Source organism: Bos grunniens, chromosome 7, assembly GCF_055505025.1.
Source record: "Bos grunniens cultivar Pamir isolate PY7600 chromosome 7, Bosgru_T2T1.0, whole genome shotgun sequence".
In the NCBI taxonomy this organism is placed as follows: Eukaryota; Metazoa; Chordata; class Mammalia; order Artiodactyla; family Bovidae; genus Bos; species Bos grunniens.
The window spans coordinates 53,511,108-53,529,899 of record NC_141171.1 but is presented as its reverse complement, the minus strand read 5'-3'; the positions used below and the strand labels follow the sequence as shown (position 1 = coordinate 53,529,899).

The 18,792-nt window shown below is 41.2% G+C and overlaps 2 protein-coding genes across 13 annotated transcripts in view; one reads left to right on the top strand and one right to left on the bottom strand.

Moving 5' to 3' along the window:
• The window catches only part of FGF1 (fibroblast growth factor 1), a 106,304-nt gene extending 97,115 nt beyond the window's left edge, over positions 1-9,189 (top strand). For 6 of the 9 annotated variants that reach the window (XM_086412167.1, XM_086412165.1, XM_086412166.1 and 3 more), the window contains one exon: positions 5,921-9,189. In XM_086412167.1, the coding sequence (XP_086268293.1) occupies positions 5,921-6,115 (195 nt within the window). In that variant the 3' untranslated portion in view covers positions 6,116-9,189. The remainder of the gene's footprint in view (positions 1-5,920) is intronic. The other 3 variants (XM_086412173.1, XM_086412171.1, XM_086412172.1) reach the window with 1 other exon arrangement.
• Positions 1-18,792, bottom strand: part of LOC147369572 (uncharacterized) — a 545,146-nt gene that overhangs the window by 132,202 nt on the left and 394,152 nt on the right. For all 4 annotated transcript variants that reach the window (XR_015167591.1, XR_015167590.1, XR_015167589.1 and 1 more), the window contains one exon: positions 12,707-12,789. The gene's annotated coding sequence lies outside the window, so the exon portion shown is untranslated. The remainder of the gene's footprint in view (positions 1-12,706; positions 12,790-18,792) is intronic.

Sequence of the window (18,792 nt, the reverse complement as noted above, 5' to 3'; positions counted from 1 at the left end):
CCTTTAACTTAAATCAAATTGCCAAGTGACAATTCAAACTTTTTCTTGAAGCTGGAATTTCAGCTAGGGCTAGGGATTTGAACACAGTTCATCTTTTTCATGCTGCCCACTAGGGCTCAGCAGATGAGACCATCGGAGGAACAGCTGACTCCTGTAGGCTGTTCGCTTAAATACAGATTGATTTGGACAACTTGAAAGGGTTTGGAGCTAGGCTGTGACTGAAAGTGAGAGTAGATTTTTTTTTTTTAAGGCAGATCTTCCAATTTGTAATGAAATCAATACACCAATCCATCAATCAGTCTCAGACTCATAACTTAATCTCATATCTCTGCCAGTTTGGCAAGTTACTCACCTACTCTGAGCTGTATCTCAAGCAAAGACGGTGATGAACAGTTATTACCGCATACTTACATAGGTCAGGAGAGTCAGAAAGACAACACACAGAATCCATACACACGGAGCAATGACAGCTATAAGGCAACTGCTTTACAAATTCCTTACCTTCATTATCATATGTTACAGTTTTATGGCTTTTCTTTAAGTCAATCCTGATGTTTATTATAGCCTTCTCTTACTTGTATAAAACTTTGATGGAGAATACCCCTAAATTCCATTTCCTCTAGGACTGAAATACCTGCTTCTCTAACCATAGTCTTGGATGTCACTGATTCACCTGAAATATGCCCAGGGTGATCTTAATATATCATTCTAATTTTCATCTGCCTTCATTGATGAAGCAAAGTTCTAAAATATCTCAGAGCTCTGCCCCATGCTCTTAGCCAATAGTAGGTATTTATTTATCCAGATACAAATTTTTATACGTGGAAAGTACATATTTTTTTTAAAAGTTTGAAAGGCTCTAAAACATTAATATATTTATCTTTGGGAATGGTGAATGGATGACTTCATAATACGTGAATGCTTTTTTGTATTTTCCAAATTTTCTATAGTGGGTATCTGTCGCCTACGTAATTGGGGGAAAGCATGACATGGGGTCGCAAAGAGTCAGACATGACTGAGTGACTAACACTTTCACCTCATTCTTTTTCATGCTAAATATAAAAAATTAACTAGAACAAGAGGCATGAATCAGCTGTTAATCCTCAGGCCCATGGCACTGCACGAAGTGCACAGTAAGTGCTGACAAATCCTGGTTGAAGCACAGATAGAGCATTTCCAATTTGGCCTCTGACTCAGCCTGTGACTCAGCAATTCTGTGTGTGTCAACTGCTCTTGTGTAATAGACACATCAGGTGGGGGACGTGGCCGTCCTCAGCTTCATCACAGCACCCAGGCCTGACACCCACGGAGGGCTGTCATAGGGTGAGTCCTCCCTGCAGGAGAGTGGATAACCCACCTGCGTCCAACACTGCCAACCTCCTCCCACCCCGATGATGTACATCAGACAGTAATGTCTGGGTAAGTTCCTCCAGAGGCAGCAGAGTCGCCTAATCAAATATGACATCTATATCCTATCTTGTTCCAAAATGGTCTAAAGTTTCTCATCCAGCTGTCACTGCACTAGACTAGAGATGAATAAGGAGCAGAATACCTCCTATTACACTGCTGTTGTTGTTGTTGTTCAGTCACTCAGTCGTGTCCAACTCTTTGCAATCCCATGGACTGCAGCATGCCGGGCTTTCCTGTCCTTCACCATCTCCCGGAGTTTGCTCAAACTCATGTCCATTAAGTCAGTGATGCCATCCAACCATCTCGTCCTCTGTGGCCCTCTTCTCTTGCTCTCCATCTTTCCCAGCATCAAGGTATTTTCCAATGAGTAAGTTCATTGTTATGAGGTGGCCAAAGTATTGGAGCTTCAGCTTTAGCATCAGTCTTTTTAATGAATATTCAGGGTTGATTTCCTTTAGGATTGACTGGATTTCCTTATGGTTCAAGGGACTCTCAAGAATCTTCTCCAGCACTACAGTTCAAAAGCACCAATTCTTAGGCACTCAGCCTTCTCTTTAGGGTCTAACTCTCACACTGCACATGACTACTGGAAAAACCATAGCTTTGACTTGACGGACCTTTGTTGGCAAGGTAATCTCTTTGGTTTTTAATATGCTGTCTAGGTTTGTTATAGCTTTTCTTCCAAGGAGCAAGTGTCTTTTAATTTCATGGCTGCAGTCACCATCTGCAGTGATTTTGGAGCCCAAGAAAATAACATCAGTCACTGCTTCCATTGTTTCTCCATCTATTTGCCATGAAGTGGTGGGACTGGATGCCATGATCTTAGTTTTTTGAATGTCGAGTTTTAAGCCAGCTTTTTTCACTCTCTTCTCTCACCTTCATCAAGAGGATCTTTAGTTCTTCTTCACTTTCTTCCATAAGTGTGGTGTCATCTGCATATCTGAGGTTACTGATATTTTTCCCAGCAATCCTGATTCCAGCTTGTGCTTCATCCAGCCCAAATTGCACATGAAGTACTTCCTTATAAGTAAAATAAGCAGGATGACAATATACAGCCTTGATGCACTCCTTTCCCAATCTGGAACCGGTCCGTTGTTCTGTGTCTGGTTCTAACTGTTGCTTCTTGACCTGCATACAGATTTCTTAGGAGGCAGGTAAGGTGGTCTGGTATTCCCCTTTCTTTAAGAATTTTCCACAGTTTGTTGTGATCCATACAGTCAAAGACTAGCATAGTCAATGAAGCAGAAGTAGATGTTTTTCTGGAATTCTCTTGCTTTTTGTATGATCCAATGGATGTTGGCAATTTGATCTCTGGTTCCTTTGCATTTTCTAAATCCAGCTTGTACATCTGGAATTTCTTGGTTCATGTACTGTTGAAGCCTGGCTTGGAGAATTTTGAGCATTACTTTGCTAGCATGTGAAATGAGTGCAACTCTGAGGTAGTTTGAGCATTCTTTGGCATTGCTCTTCTTTGAGATTGGAATGAAAACTGACCTTTTCCAGTCCTATGACCACTGCTGAGTTTTCCAAATTTGCTGACGTATTGAGTGCAGGACTTTCACAGCATCATCTTTTAGGATTTGAAACAGCTCAGCTGGAATTCCATCATCTCCACTAGCTTTGTTCATAGTGATGCTTCCTAAGGCCCACTTGACTTCACACTCGAAAATGTCTGGCTCTAGGTGAGTGATCACACCATCGTGGTTATCTGGGTCATGAAAATCTTTTTTGTGTAGTTCTTTTGTGTATTCTTGCCACCTCTTCTTAATATCTTTTGCTTCTGTTAGGTCCATACCATTTTTGTCCTTTATTGTACCCATCTTTGCATGAAATGTTCCCTTGGTATTTCTAATTTTATTGAAGAGATCTCTAGTCTTCCCCATTCTATTGTTTTCCTCTATTTCTTTGCATTGATCACTTAGATAGGCTTTCTTATCTCTCTTTGCTATTCTTTGGAACTCTGCATTCAGATGGGTATATCTTTGCTTTTCTCATTGCCTCACTTCTCTTCTGTCTCAGCTATTTGTAAGGCCTCCTCAGACAACCATTTTGCCTTTCTGCATTTCTTTTTCTTGGGAATGGTTTTGATCACCGCCTCGTATACAATGTTAGGAACTTCCATCCATAGTTCTTCTGGCATTCTATCAGATCTAATCCCTTGAATCTATCTGTCACTTTCACTGCATAATCCTTTTATGTAGTTCCTTACTAATCAGAGATAACCTCACTGAATACTTCAGATGAACTCAAGAATGAAAGTACATTCATCACCTACTTGGTGAGCACCTCTTATGTGCAAGTTCTCTGTGTTGGGGAGGAGACACAAGGCTGACAAGATTCCATCTCTTTCCTCAGAAGGACTGACAGTCTATACAGACAAACATGCTCACCAGTAGAGAATAAACAATAGGACTGGAAACCACCAGAAAGGGACTTGCCAATCGCTGCTGAGTGAACAGATAATACAGACATCACATGACTTGGAATTGGAGCTAAGTCAATACAGAGCACATGTATTTTAAAATTCCTGTCTTATGTCCAAACATAATTAATGTATTCTGAAATCTTGACAAATAGAAAGTGCCAAGAACTGGAATCCCTCCCATTCTAACATGCATTTTAGTAAAAAAAAAAAAAAGAAAAGTAATCGTTGGTAGATATTTTCAATGTAATTGCACAATTTAAAATGTTTTAACTATCTATCCAGTTAATAAACTGACAGTTGCATTGGATCCTTTCACGTGGACATACTGCTCTCCACTTAACCAATCACCTTTCCATGGGTACTTATATTGTTTCCCTTGTTATCATTATAGCCAATATTTCAAAGAACAGCTTTTGAAAATATAGTTTTACACTGGCTCAACTATCTCAGAAGTGTCAATCCCTAGAAGGGAAATCACTGAGTCAAGGGTAATGAATACTTTAAATTTTGATGCATATGCAAGTTCAATTCAGTCACTCAGTCGTGTCCAATTCTTTGCGACCCCATGGACTGCAGCACGCTAGGCCTTCCTGTCTATTACCAACTCCCAGAGCTTGCTCAAACTCATGTCCATCGAGTTGGTGATGCCATCCAATCTTCTCATCTTCTTCATCCCCTTCTCCTCTTGCCTTCAATCTTTCCCAGCATCAGGGTCTTTTTTAATGAGTCAGTTCTTCACATCAGGTGGTTAAAGTATTGGAGTTTCAGCTTCAGCATATGCAAAAGTCCCCTCAAAAAGTTTCCACCAATTTATCTCACCAACTGTATGTAAAAGTGCCTATTCCCCACACTCTCCCCAATACTAAGCCTTGTAAATCTTTTTAAGATTATTATAACCAACATAAGTTAAATCATTTTTTAATTTGCATCTTCTTGCTAGTGAGATTAAATGTTTTCATAGGTTTATCACCCATTTTTAAAACAGCAGAGATAACATGCCATTTTGATAACATCCTAAATCTATATCCATATGGCCTATCTAGTCTCTGTATGCTCATACATAAAGATGTATGGAAGGAAGTTCATCAACTGTTAACAGATGCCTATATCTGAATGGATATGCTTTGGGGTGATTTTTTTCTTTCTGTTTTTAAAGTGAAGCTGTGATTTTTACAAGTACCATTCTTTTGATAAGTAGCAACAAATAAAGTTATTTTCATTAAAAAAAAAAAAACCCTTTATGTTCAGGATGTGTTTTGTGCTCAGGACATATTTTGTGCACTCATGTTCATAATGGAGAAGGCAATGGCAACCCACTCCAGTACTTTTGCCTGGAAAATCCCATGGACGGAGGAGCCTGGTAGGCTACAGTCCATGGGGTCGGGAAGAGTCGGACACGACTGAGCGACTTCACTTTCAGTTTTCACTTTCATGTATAGGAGAAGGAAATGGCAACCCACTCCAGTGTTCTTGCCTGGAGAATCCCAGGGACGGGGGAGCCTGAAGGGCTGTCGTCTATGGGGTCGCTCAGAGTAGGACACGACTGAAGCGACTTAGCAGTACAGCAGCAGCAGCATGTTCACAATAGCACTAAAGTAAAATCCTGATGTTGTTAGTGAAAATCACCAGGGTGTAAAGTAAAATCGGCAGGTTTCATTTACTCCTCAGGATCACACCTAAGAAGGGCCCACAGCATCACAATCTGGTCTCCCCTATTTTGGATGTTTCTCACGGTCAAACCTAGGTGTCAGGTCTCCACAGAGACAAAAGATTCAGCCTTGTGCTTGAGGTACTTAAAGTCATTCAGGATTTCCTCCATGGGAGAGTGCAGGGTCCTGAGCACAACAGACACGAGAAGAGCTTGCGTAACAGCAGACGCACACTGAAGGCTCACCGAAGTCCTCATTTCTAGCCTCAGGCACAGGTTCCCTTATTTTCCCAGTATTTGCTTCAATGAACAAAAAAAAGTGAAGCACGAGAGCCTCACTAACTTGCCCAAGGTCACACAACTAGTAAACAGAGGAACCCCACCGAAAACCACTCACTAATTATTCTACTCTCTCTGGTTTTATTATTTTTTTTTAGCAGACACCCAATGAGGAATGTTTGTTCCTGGAAAGGTTGGAGGAAAACCATTACAACACCTACATATCCAAGAAGCATGCAGAGAAGCATTGGTTCGTTGGTCTCAAGAAGAACGGAAGGTCTAAACTCGGTCCTCGGACTCACTTCGGCCAGAAAGCCATCTTGTTTCTCCCCCTGCCAGTCTCCTCTGATTAAAGAAATCTGTTGTGGGTGCTGACCACTCCAGAGGAATCTGAAGGGGTCCTCACCTGGCTGACCCCAGATTGTACCCTTTACCATTGGCCGTGCTAACCCCTGGCCCACAGAGCCTAAACCTGTAACGCGCTTCTAAATGCCCAGTTCACTATTTTTAGAGCCCTTCGTCCTGGCACAGTTTGGAACTGAGGGACCAAATGGCTTTTAGGGGCCAGCTGGCTGGCCAGTCTGGGTCTGGTTTGGAAGTCCAATTGCCTCTGGGCATCTGCTGCTGGCTGAGCCTCTCAATGCATGGGTGGGGCCAAATGAAGTATGAGCAGGGGGCTGCCAAGTGGGTTGGGAGTAACTGCATGCAATTCCCTCTACAGAGTAAACCCTGCCTGTGAGTCCCCCGAACATCTGGCATGATTCCCTTTCATCCTTTCAATCCATCACGAATGTCAGCAGAAAAGTTGATGGCTAGGTTGGAGGAAGGCAGCTTTCCATGAGTGGAAACATGGATGAAGAAATCCTCTCTCAAGAACAGAAGGGATTCCAATGGCAAGGGGAAGCTGACTGGATTCGAGTGGGATTTCAGTGCACAATCCCACTGAGAGGATTGTGGGAGGCTCAGGCACAGGAGAGCAGAATGAAGGCACAGCCTTAGGAGCTGTTACAATGTCTTGAGATCCCCCTGGTCATTCAGCAGCAGGAAGCCCTTGGATGATGTCAGGTGGAGAGCAGAAGTGGGTTCTTGATAAAAATCAGGTTGTCAGGTGTTGCAAAGTTCATTTGGGTCTGGGGAGTGGGTGTGGGAGTGATAAGATAGGGGAAGCATGGGCTGAGAGAATGTTATTCTCCAAAAAGGATATTCTAGAAATGAGAAGGAAAGAGAAAGGGACACCATGACCTGTGTGTGGGCACCAGAAAGTACAGGTTTGGGGTCTCGGGGCACTGCTTACAAACCATAGAGCATCTTGTTTGACTGCAGATTATGGTTCAGTGGGTCTGTGGTGGAGTTTCCCCATTTCTTACAAGCTCCTAGGTGCTGCAGATGCTGCTGCCTATCCACTCCACCCCCACACATTAAATAGCAAGGTCCCTAAAAGTGTTATTCAAATATAAAGGGGCTCAAACCCAGACCCCATGCCCCATGGATCTTCCTGCACTCAGGCAGTTATGCTTGAGTTAAGGATTGTGGGTTTAAAGCGCTTTGGCCCAATGCCTATAAAATGCTCATTTAGAAGATATACAAAAGCATACTTCAAAAATGTTAAACGCTCACAAACAGCTTTTCCCAAAAGGCTGTTTGTGTGATGATTACTTATATAAATATGCTTCCTGCTTCAAGAAAACTTGACCCAAGTGGCTAGCAAATTAGAAACACCATTCATCTCTGACATGACACTGTTGCCATGTAAAGGCCTTTAATAAGCCATTTAAATTTACTGTGAGATTGTACCTTCTACCCATATTTAAAAATATATAGCTCAAAGGCAGTTAAACTCATTAGTATTCAGCCATTGAGAATGATAATAATAGCATATGCTATATAAGCTCCTTAATTATCTACTACTTAGACTACTACATTTACCTTCGAAAATGAGATTTCTCTTTGTTTTTCACTGTGGTGTTATAAATTTTCTTTTGAAAATGGGGACTCTCAAGCAATGATATAATTGTGTATAAAAACTGATGTCTTATAATGATTTTCAGTAATTATTAATTGAAAGGTAATTCCTTAGTAATTGAACTATTATGAATAAGAAAAATGGCAATATGTGAAAGTTCAGCATGATACTACAATTGAGGAACTAAGTTAACACTACATTATTAATATAATTCTGCATTTGTACAGCAGAACATTTCATAACTTTTTCTGTTTTTGTAACTCGGATAAGACAATTTTATTTTATTTTAGTAAGTCTTTGCAGGGAAGTTGGGGATAGTGCAGTGTGGCTTGACATCTCTTGACTATAAAGATTTGGCCAGGAAAAGGTACCCAGAGACAAATTCTAAGATATTTATAATGGTCCATAATTTTTAGTTTATGAATCAAATTCAAGTATAACATTGGCCAAGAAAAATTAAAACTGTGGCTAAAAGATGAGACAGAAGTCTGTGGTTGCAAAGACGCAAAGCATTGAGAAGAAACATTACTGTGAACTTGACAAGCTCAGCCCAGTCGTTATTTGTGTATTCGCTCGATGAGTAAGTGCCAAAGGTGTGCCAGGCATTTCACTGGGTCCTGGTGCCCCTGGGAACACTGTCTGCCTGGTTTGCTGCTGTATTCTCTCCCAGGGCATTATATAATGTTTATAATGAAAAATGCTGAGGATTCATTTCTTTCAGTCAAGTAAAGACCAGAGAATCTGTAGATTACTGCTGAATAAACAACTCCCAGAAACCAAGGTTTTGGAAGAATTAGCAGCCCCCAGCTTGAGATAAACCTCTATCCAAGTGTCAGGATATGGCCAGGTAAACCTAACACTGCAATTGCAGAACCATGTCAGTTCAGGGTGATAGCCTTCAAATCAATAAAAAAAAAAGCCTTCCAAACTTACATGAAGGAAGTGGGCGGCAGTTCCCTGTTCTGTTTTGAACATGTTCTCGTTCCTCAAGCATGGAGCATTCCTGTTGCTCTCTCTCTCCCGTGAGAAAGTTGCGGAGCCATCTGCCTGTCAGATGCCTGTCGTGTGGATTCATTTTCAAGCCAACTGCTACGAGTTGCCTGGCATTTTGCACAAAGCATCAGGAGCGTATACGCTTCTGATTGTTTTCAATGTGATGATGGTAGAGGTGGTGGAAATCTGTTTCCTCGGAAGGGGTGATAATTAAAGCCTCCTATGGCTAACCATGTGGACTTACAAAAAACTGACTAGAGCATCCCATGTTACCGAAGATAAGGGTCTGTGCTTTGTGCTGGAGGAGATGGAGCCCAGGTCCTCAACCTTGTAAAGCATACTGCTTAAACCGATCAAGTTCCTGGGCTGCAAAGCAGACCTCAGAAGAAGAAGATGCCTGTCATTCACATCACTGTCTCTCTTTTTTTGCATCTTAAAAATATTAGTAAATGTTACACTTATAGGCGAAAACTTTTCTCTTGGTTTTTCAACGTCACCGTGTCTCATCTCCCTGCGCAAGGACTTAGCTGGCATCCCTGAGCTCTGGCTGCTTTGTTTCCTTCACTTAGCTTGTTACCAGATATGAGACATTGAAGGTTGATAGGAAAAACATTTTTTCATTTTGTTTGGAAACCTAAGGCAATAACAGTGCTTTTCCAGGAATCCATTAGGGAAATACATGCAGGAAATTTGCCCCCTGAAGAGCCAAGGACCGTTACTAACTTGTTGTTGTTGTTGTTGAGTTGCGAAGTTGTGTCTGACTCTTTGTGATCCCATAAACTGAAGCACCCCAGGCTTCCCTATCCTTCACCATCTCCCAGAGTTTGCTCAAACCCATGTCCACTGAGTCGGTGATGCCATCTAATCATCTCATCCCTCTGTCACCCCCTCTCATCCCTCTGTTGCCCCCTTTTTCTCTTGCCCTCCACCTTTCCCAGCATCAGAGTATTTTCCAATGAGTAGGCTCTTCGTATCAGGTGGCCAAAGTATTGGAGCTTCAGCTTTAGCATTAGTCTTTTTAATGAATATTCAGGGTTGATTTCCTTTAGGATTGACTGGTTCAATCTCCTTATGGTTCAAGGGACTCTCAAGAATCTTCTCTAGCACTACAGTTCAAAAGCACCAATTCTTAGGCACTCAGCCTTCTCTTTATGGTCCAACCTACACATCTGCACATGACTACTGGAAAAACCATACCTTTGATTATATGGATCTCTGTCGACAAAGTGATGTCTCTGCTTTTTAATATGCAGTCTAGGTTTGTTATAGCTTTTCTTCCAAGGAGCAAGCATTTTTTAATTTCATGACTGCAGTCATGAAAGTGAATTTCATGAAACTGACCATCAGCAGTGATTCTGGAGCCCAAGAAAATAAAATTAGACACCGTTTACACTTTTTCTCATCTATTTGCCATGAAATTAGTTTTCTGATGCCATGATCTTAGTTTTTTGAATGTTGAGTTTTAAACCAGCTTTGTCACTCGCCTCTTTCACCCTCAACAAGAGGCTCTTTAGTTCCTCTTCACTTTCTGCCATCAGAGTGGTATCATCTGCGTATTTGAGATTGTTGATATTTTTCCTGACAATCTTGATTCCAGCTTATGATTCATCCAGCCTGGCACCTCCCATGAGGTACTGTGCATATAAGTAAAATAAGCAGGGTTACAATATACAGCCTTGATGTACTTCGTTCCCAAGTTGGAACAAGTCCATTGTTCTATGTCCAGTTCTAACTGTTGCTTCTTGACTTGCATACAAGTTCCACAGGAGGCAGGTAAAATGGTCTGGTATTCCCAACTTCTTAAGAATTTTCCTCAGTTTGTTGTGATCCACCCAGTAAAAGGCTTTAGCATAGTCAATGAAGCAGATGTTTTTGGAATTCCCTTGCTTTTTCTATGATCCAATGGATATTGGAAATTTGATCTATGGTTTCTGTCTTTCCTAAAGCTACTTTGATATATCCGGAAGTTTTCAGTTCATGTACCACTGAAGCCTAGCTTGAAGGATTTTGAGCATTACCTTGCTAGCATGTGAAATGATCACATAACATGATGGTTTGAACATTCTTTGGCATTGCTCTTCTTTGGGATTGGAATGAAAACTGACCTTTTCCAGTCCTGTGGCCACTGCTATTTTCCAAATTTGCAGACATATGGAGTGTAGCACTTTCATAGCATCTTCTTTTAGGATTTGAAGTAGCTTAGCTGGAATTCCATCATCTCCACTAGCTTTGCTTATAGTAATGCTTCCTAAGGCCCACTTGACTTCACACTTCAAAATGTCTGGCTCTCAGTGAGTGACCACACCATCACAGTTATCCAGGTCATTAAGACCTTTTTGTATAGTTCTTCTGTGTAGTCTTGCCACCTCTTCTTAATATGTTCTGCTTCTGCTAGGTCCTTGCCATTTCTGTCCTTGATTGTGCCCATTCTAGTAAAAAATGGTCCCTTGGTATCTCCAATTTTCTTGAAGAGATCTCCAGCCTTTCCTATTTTATTGTTTTCCTCTATTTCTTTGCATTGTTCACTTAAGAAGGCTTTCTTATCTCTCCTTGCTATTCTTGGAACTCTGCAATAGGCTGGGTATATCTTTCCCTTTCTCCTTTGCCTTTCACTTCTCTTCTTTTCTCAGTTATTTTTAAGGTCTCCTCAGACAACCAACTTGTCATCTTGCATTTCTTTTTCTTTGGGATGGTTTTGGTCACCATCTACTGTACAATGTTCCAAACCTCCATCCACAGTTCTTCGGCACTCTATCAGATCTAATCCCTTGAATCTATTCACCACCTCTACTGTATAATCATGCGATTTGATTCAGGTCATACCTAAATGTCCTAGTGGTTTTCCCTACTTTCTTCAATTTAAGCCTGAATTTTGCAATAAGGAGTTCATGATATGAGCCACAGTCCACTCCAGGTCTTCTTTTTGCTGCCTATATAGAGTTTCTCCATCTTCGGGTGCAAAGAATATCATCAATCTGATTTCTATATTGACCATTTGGTGGTGTCCATGGGTAGAGTCATCTCTTGGGTTGTTGGAAGAGGGTGTTTGCTATGACCAGTGTGTTCTCCTGACAATACTGTTAGCCTTTGCCCACCTTCATTTTGTACTCCAAAGCCAAACTTGCCTATTACTCCAGGTATCTCTTGATTTCCTACTTTTGATTTCCAATCACCTATGATGAAAGGACATCTTTTTTTGATGATAGTTCTAGAAGGCCTTATAGGTCTTCACAGAACTGGTGAACTTCAGCTTCTTTGACATTAGAACCTGGTTGGGGTATAGACTTGAATTACTGTGATGTCGAATGATTTGCCTTGGAAATGAACCGAGATCATTCTGTCATTTTTGAGATTGCATTACAGACTCTTTTGTTAACTATGGGGGCTACTCCATTTCTTCTAAAGGATTCTTGGCTGCAGTAGTAGACATAATGGTCATCTGAATTAAATTCACCCACTCTCATCCATTTTAGTTCACTGATTCCTAAAATGTCGGTGTTCACTGTTGCCATCTCCTGTTTGACCACTTCCAAATTACCTTGATTCATGTACCTAACATTCCAGGTTCCTATGCAATATTGTTCTTTAAAGCACTGAACTTTACTTTCACCACCAGATACATCCACACCTGGGCATCATTTCCTCTTTGGCCCAGCCTTTTTTCATTCTTTTTGTACTTATTCCACTCCTTCTCAGTAGCATATTGGACATCTACCAACCTGGGGGGGGCTCATCTTCTGATGTCATATCTTTTTGCCTTTTCATACTTTTCATGGGGTTCTCAAGGCAAGAATATTAGAGTGGTTTGCCATTTCCTACTTCAGTGGACCACTTTTTGTCAGAACTCTACACCATGACCTGTCTGGGGTGGCCCTGCAACACTAATTCTTCATCGTAGCATGCAAAATTATGCTACTATTGGAAAGCTAACCAGCTTGCACTTGGCAAAGGTACAATAACTTGAAAAAAAATTTAAGGCTATACTTACAGTTTTCAGTCAATGGAAAGAAGAGCATCTCTTGCATCTTCCAGAACCTTGATGTAGGGTTAGAGGTCTGCCCATTGGATTTTCTGAAATTAACACATAAAAAACATCTCCTTAAATAAATTCCTAAGTCCATATAGTCAAAGCTATGATTTTTCAGTAGTCACGTAGGGACGTGAGAGCTGGCCCATAAAGAAGGCTGAGTGTCAAAGAATTGATGCTTTTGAACCATGGTGTTGGAGAAGACTCTTAAGAGTCCCTTGGACTGCAAGGAGATCAAACAAGTCAATCCTAAAGGAAAGTAACCCTGAATACTATTAAAAAGACTGATGCTAAATCTGAAGCTCCAATACTTTGGCCACCTGACGCAAAGAGCTGACTCACTGGAAAAGATCGTGATGCTGGGAAAGATTGAGGGCAGGAGAAGGGGGTGACAGAGGATGAGATGGGTTGGATGGTATCATCAACTCAACGGACATGAGTTTGAGCAAACTCCAGGAGATGATGAAGGATAGGGAAGCCAGGCGTGCTGTAGTCCATGGGGTTGTAAAGAGTCAGACATGACTGAGCAACTGAACAACATTATGACTTCTTATTCTTAGAAGGAAGGACACTGCATCCTAGACATTGTGACAGAATCAGATCACACACATGCACCCTCACACATATGCAAACATATGCATATGCTCGCACATGCATGCATGCTCACATGTGTACATGTAACTATAAAAAATAGTTGGGTGGTGCTTGCTCACTCTGTGAGTTATGTATCACGATCGATCCCTCCTTTTCCTTCTAAAGTTGCCTAAATTAGTAGTTGTCTAGTTTTTGGAGCTTAAGCAACTATAACAACTACATTTTCTATTCCATTTTCTAACATAGTACACATATTGCTTTTAACATTCACATAATTGAAACCAAAAAATGTAAAACATTATACATATGAAATGCACACTGAGATTTTTCTATTACATTCCCCTAAAAAATGCTGGTCAAACATCAATTAAATGGGGTCACAGCATTCAGGGTCACAACCACAGATTAAAATACACTGGCTTAATGCAACCAATCTCCTTCCCAAAGATGACTGGACCCTACTAGGCTCATGTATTTTGTTTGACTTTAGTGTTTTCAAAGACATGGTATGCTCTTCACTCAATGACATAAATCAAAGCAAGATCCTCCACACCCACCTCCTAGAGTAATGGAAATAAAAACAAAAGTAAACAAGTGGGATCTGATTAAACTTAAAAGCTTTTGCACAGCAAAGGAAACTAAAAGCAAGGTGAAAAGACAACCCTCAGAATGGGAGAAAATAATAGCAAATGAAACAACTGACAATGGATTCATTTCCAAAATATACAAGTAGCACATACAACTCAATATCAGAAAAACAAACAACTCAATAAAAAAGCGGGGAAAAGACCTAAACAGACATTTCTCCAAAGAAGACATACAGATGCCTAACAAACACATGAAAAGATGCTCAACAACACTCATTAGTAGAGAAATGCAAATCAAAACGACAATGAGAGATCATGCATACCAGTCAGAATGGCCACCATCAAAAAGTCTACAAACAATAAATGCTGGAAAGGGTGTGGAGAAAAGGTAACCCTCTTGCACTGTTGGTGGGAATGCAAATTGATACAGCCAGTATGGAAGATGGTATGGAGATTACTTAAAGAACTAGGAATAAAACCACCATTTGACCCAGCAATCCCACTCCTAGGCATATACACTGAGGAAACCAAAACTGAAAAAGACATGCATCCCATTGTTCCCAGCAGCACTGTTTACAATAGCTAGAACATGGAAGCAACCTAGATGTCCATCAACAGATGAATGGACAAAGAAGCTGTGGTACACATACACAATGGAATATTACGCAGCCATAAAAAGGAACACATTTGAGTCAGTTCTAATGAGGTGGATGAACCTAGAGCCTATTATACAGTGAAGTAAGTCAGAAAGATAAATATAGTATACTAAGGCATATATACAGAATCTAGAAAGATGGAACCAAAGAATTTACTTGCAGGGCAGCAGTGGAGAAACAAAGGAAACAGACTTCTGGACATGGGGAGAGGGGAAGAGAGGGAGAGCTGTATGGACAGAGTAACATGGAAACTTATGTCACCACATGTAAAACAGATAGGCAATGGGAATTTGCTGTATGGCTCAGGAAACTCAAACAGGGGCTCTGTATCAACCTAGAGGGGTGGGATGGGGAGAGAGAGGGAGGGAGGCTCAAGAGGGAGGAGATATACGTATACTTATGGCTGATTCATGTTGACGTTTGACAAGAAAACAACAAAATTCTGTAAAGCAATTGTCCTTCAATTAAAAAGTAAATTAATTAAAACAAAAAAGATATATAAGACATGGTTTGCTCTTGAATAAACAATACAAAGAGACATCCTGTTACCCAGGAACCATCTGTTTTAAGGGCATAATGAATTCTTTTAGCTGGTTTGCTACTAATCATGCAAAGCAAATGCAGTGATGCAGATCCCATGGGCACTCAGTGCTGCCTCCAATGCTGGTCTCAGCAGATTTCTGCTCTCAGAGCTACAGAGACTCTGACCCTCTCCCCTCCTGTGTAGCCTGGTAGGCGATAGTCCACGGGGTCACAAAGATTTGGACGCGACTTAGTGACTAAACAACAACAAAAACAACCTCCTCCTACAGAAATCTCATGACTTTGGGGTTTCAGGTCATCGCCTCCCTAACTCCCACTGTCTTCACTTCATGCCTTACTCTTGACCCCACAATTCCTATTTCATAATCTTTTCTGAACAAGACATGAAAAGTGGACTAAGCCAGGAAAAGGCTAGAAACCCAGGGCCTCTAAGCATCCTCTCCAGTCTCCATCACTTTATAGAAATGATGCTCTTATTTACTAAAAAAAAAAGTATATACCATTCATGACTCAGTCATAAGATAAACATCACTGCAACTGGACTACATCTTACTCAGAGATTCAAAAATTCCCATCCTTGCTGAACCAACCAGAGAGTGTAACCCTACGCTCTAAATATTTGAGGGGTTTAGGGTGGTTGAGAATTGACCTCTTATGGATGCTTCTTATGGGTGAACTGGACTGCAAAGAGAAAAATATAAATGAGGTCACCTTTCATATTTCTGGCAGGACAGTGATGGCCTGTCTGCCCGTGGTGAAGAGAGGAGGGGAATCCCAAACCTAATTGCTTTTGAGTTGTTAGGATATTAACAAGCATGATAAAAGTGACACACTAAACAGAGATGTGCCCTTAACTGAACTTTTGCAAATTAAAAAAAAAAATCTTTTCAGGAGCATTCGTGCAAAGTAAGAAGCCCAGCCAAGCAGTGGGATTTGTATGTTTTCCATTTCACAATTGCTAAGGATTTGTTTGACAAGTATTAAAGTTGAAATGATGGCTCATAAAATGTGGCACACTCCCCTCCTTCCGATTTGGCTCCCTAAACCTCTTCTTCACCCTGAGAAAGATTCCCTTTGCCACTGTACATAAAATTAATCTAAAATCTAGGCAGACAACTGAGTGCTTAAGACATGGGGATCTGACATCAGGTACTCTGGACCCCAGTGATTCATCCAATACCCTCTCAAGTTACAAAGGAATGATACTAAGTGACTATTGGGATCTTTCTGTAACATGGTACTTACTCTGTGGTTGACATATTGACCATGACATACTACATTGTTAGCTTTCCACTCTAGCTATAAAATTAAAGAGAGAAACCAGGTCACACACAGCCTGAAGCTAGAGAGTGGATTTGCTTTATAAAATGCATATACTGTAGGGCCTTGTTTTGGTGTTTTGGGGTCTTCCAAGGAGTCTGAGAATATTTGTGATGTGGGGAGGAGGTATTTCCCAAATTGCTTCCTTCCTTCTTAGCTTCCAACTGTCACACAGGCTAAATTTATACACTCAGCAGCTAAACACTGGTGTCTATTTTATTACATAAACAAGCAAAACCTCACCACGTCCTTGATGTGCTTTTCTATCAGCCTTAATGAAGGGTTGGGCACTACCTCTTTGGAACTGTATTCAATTTCAGGATTTAGTTCACTTGGCTGTAGTGTTTGGGGATGTAGCTGTAGGTAGGCAATTTGTACAAATCATCACAGAAACACACTTCATTGTGATTTTCACATTTCATGTGGAAATGAAATGTGCCTCAGGAAAAACATTTTAGTCTAACCTAGAAATACATAGGAGAAGGCAATGGCACCCCACTCCAGTACTCTTGTCTGGAAAATCCCATGGATGGAGGAGCCTGGTGGGCTACAGTCCATGGGGTCGCAGAGAGTCAGACACGACTGAAGCGACTTAGCAGCAGCAGCAGCAGCAGCAGAGATACATAAGAGCAAGACATTAGATTACTTTACTGAACTTTCTTCTCCACAATATGTGATAGGAATGTTATCCTATGCTCACACGTTTTGTGTAAATTGTAGACACAGGACTGTTCATAGCCTGGGAATATCAACTATGTTCAGAATTTAGTCATTGCCTATAGAAATGAAACCTGTATGTGGGTCAAGAATCAACAGTTAGAATCTTACATGGAACAACTGACTAGTTCAAAATTGGGAAAGGAGTACAACAAAGCTGTATACTGTCACCCTATTTATTTAACTTATTTGCAGAGCACACCATGCTCTGCAAATATGGGCTGGATGAATCACAAGCTGGAATCAAGATTGCAGGTAGAAATAGCAGCAGCTTCAGATAAATAGATGATACCATTCTAATGGCAGAAAGTGAAGAGGAACTAAAGAGGTAAAAGAGGAGAGTGAAAAAGCTGGTTTAAAACTCAACATTCAAAAAACTAAAATCATGACATCTGGTCCCATCACTTCAAGGCAAACAGAAGGGGAAGCAGTGACATATTTTATTTTCCTGGGCTCCAAAATCACTGTTGACAGTGACTGCAGACGTGAAAATAAAAGATGCTTGATCCTTAGAAGGAAAGCTGTGACATACCTGTTGTGTTAGTCGCTCAGTTGTGTCCGACTCTTTGTGACCCCATGGACTGTAGCCCACCAGGCTTGTCTATCCATGAGATTCTCCAGGCAAGAATACTGAAGTGGATTGCCATGCCCTTCTCCAGGAGATCTTCCTGACCCAGGAATCGAACCTCAGCCTTTTGGGTCTCCTGCCCTGGCAGGCGGGTTCTTTACCACTAGCACCACCATCCATCTAGATAGCATATTATAAAGCAAAGACATCACTTTGCCAACATAGGTCCACATAGTCAAAGTTATGCTTTTTTCCAGTAGTCATGTATGGATGTGAGAGTTAAACCATAAGGAAGGGTAAGTGCTGAAGAATTGATGCTTTTGAACTGTGGTGTTGGAGAAGACTCTTGAGAGTCTGTCAGACTGGAAGGAGATCAAGTAAGTCAATTCTGCTGCTGCTGCTGCTAAGTTGCTTCAGTCCTGTCCGACTCTGTGCGAACCTGTAGACAGCAGCCTACCAGGCTCCTCCATCCTTGGGATTTTCCAGGCAAGAAAGCTGGAGTGGGTTGCCATTTCCTTCTCCAATGCATGAAAGTGAAAAGTGAAAGTGAAGTCACTTAGTCATGTCTGACTCTTTGCCACCCCATGGACTGCAGCCTACCAGGCTCCTCCATCCATGGGAGTTTCCAGGCAAGAGAACTGGAGTGGGTTGCCACTGCCTTCTCCGAAGTCAATTCTAAAGGAAATCAAACCTGAATATTCATTAAAAAGACTGATGCTGAAGCTGAAGCTCCAATATTTTGGCCACATTATGCTAAGAGCCAACTCACTGGAAAAGACCCCGATGCTGGGAAAGATTGAGGGCAAGAGGAGAAGAGGGCAACAGAGGATAAGATGGTTGGATGGCATCATTGACTCAGTGGACATGAGTTTGAGCAAGCTGAGAGATAGTGAAGGACAGGGAAGCCTGAAGTGCTGCAGTACATGGGGTTGCAAAGAGTCAGACATGACTTAGCAACTGAACAACATAGAAATGAAAGGTAAAATCTATGACATTTTCAAAATAAGAATATCTACATGAGGATCCCCAAATCACCTAGGAAATGGTGCTTGTTTTAAAACT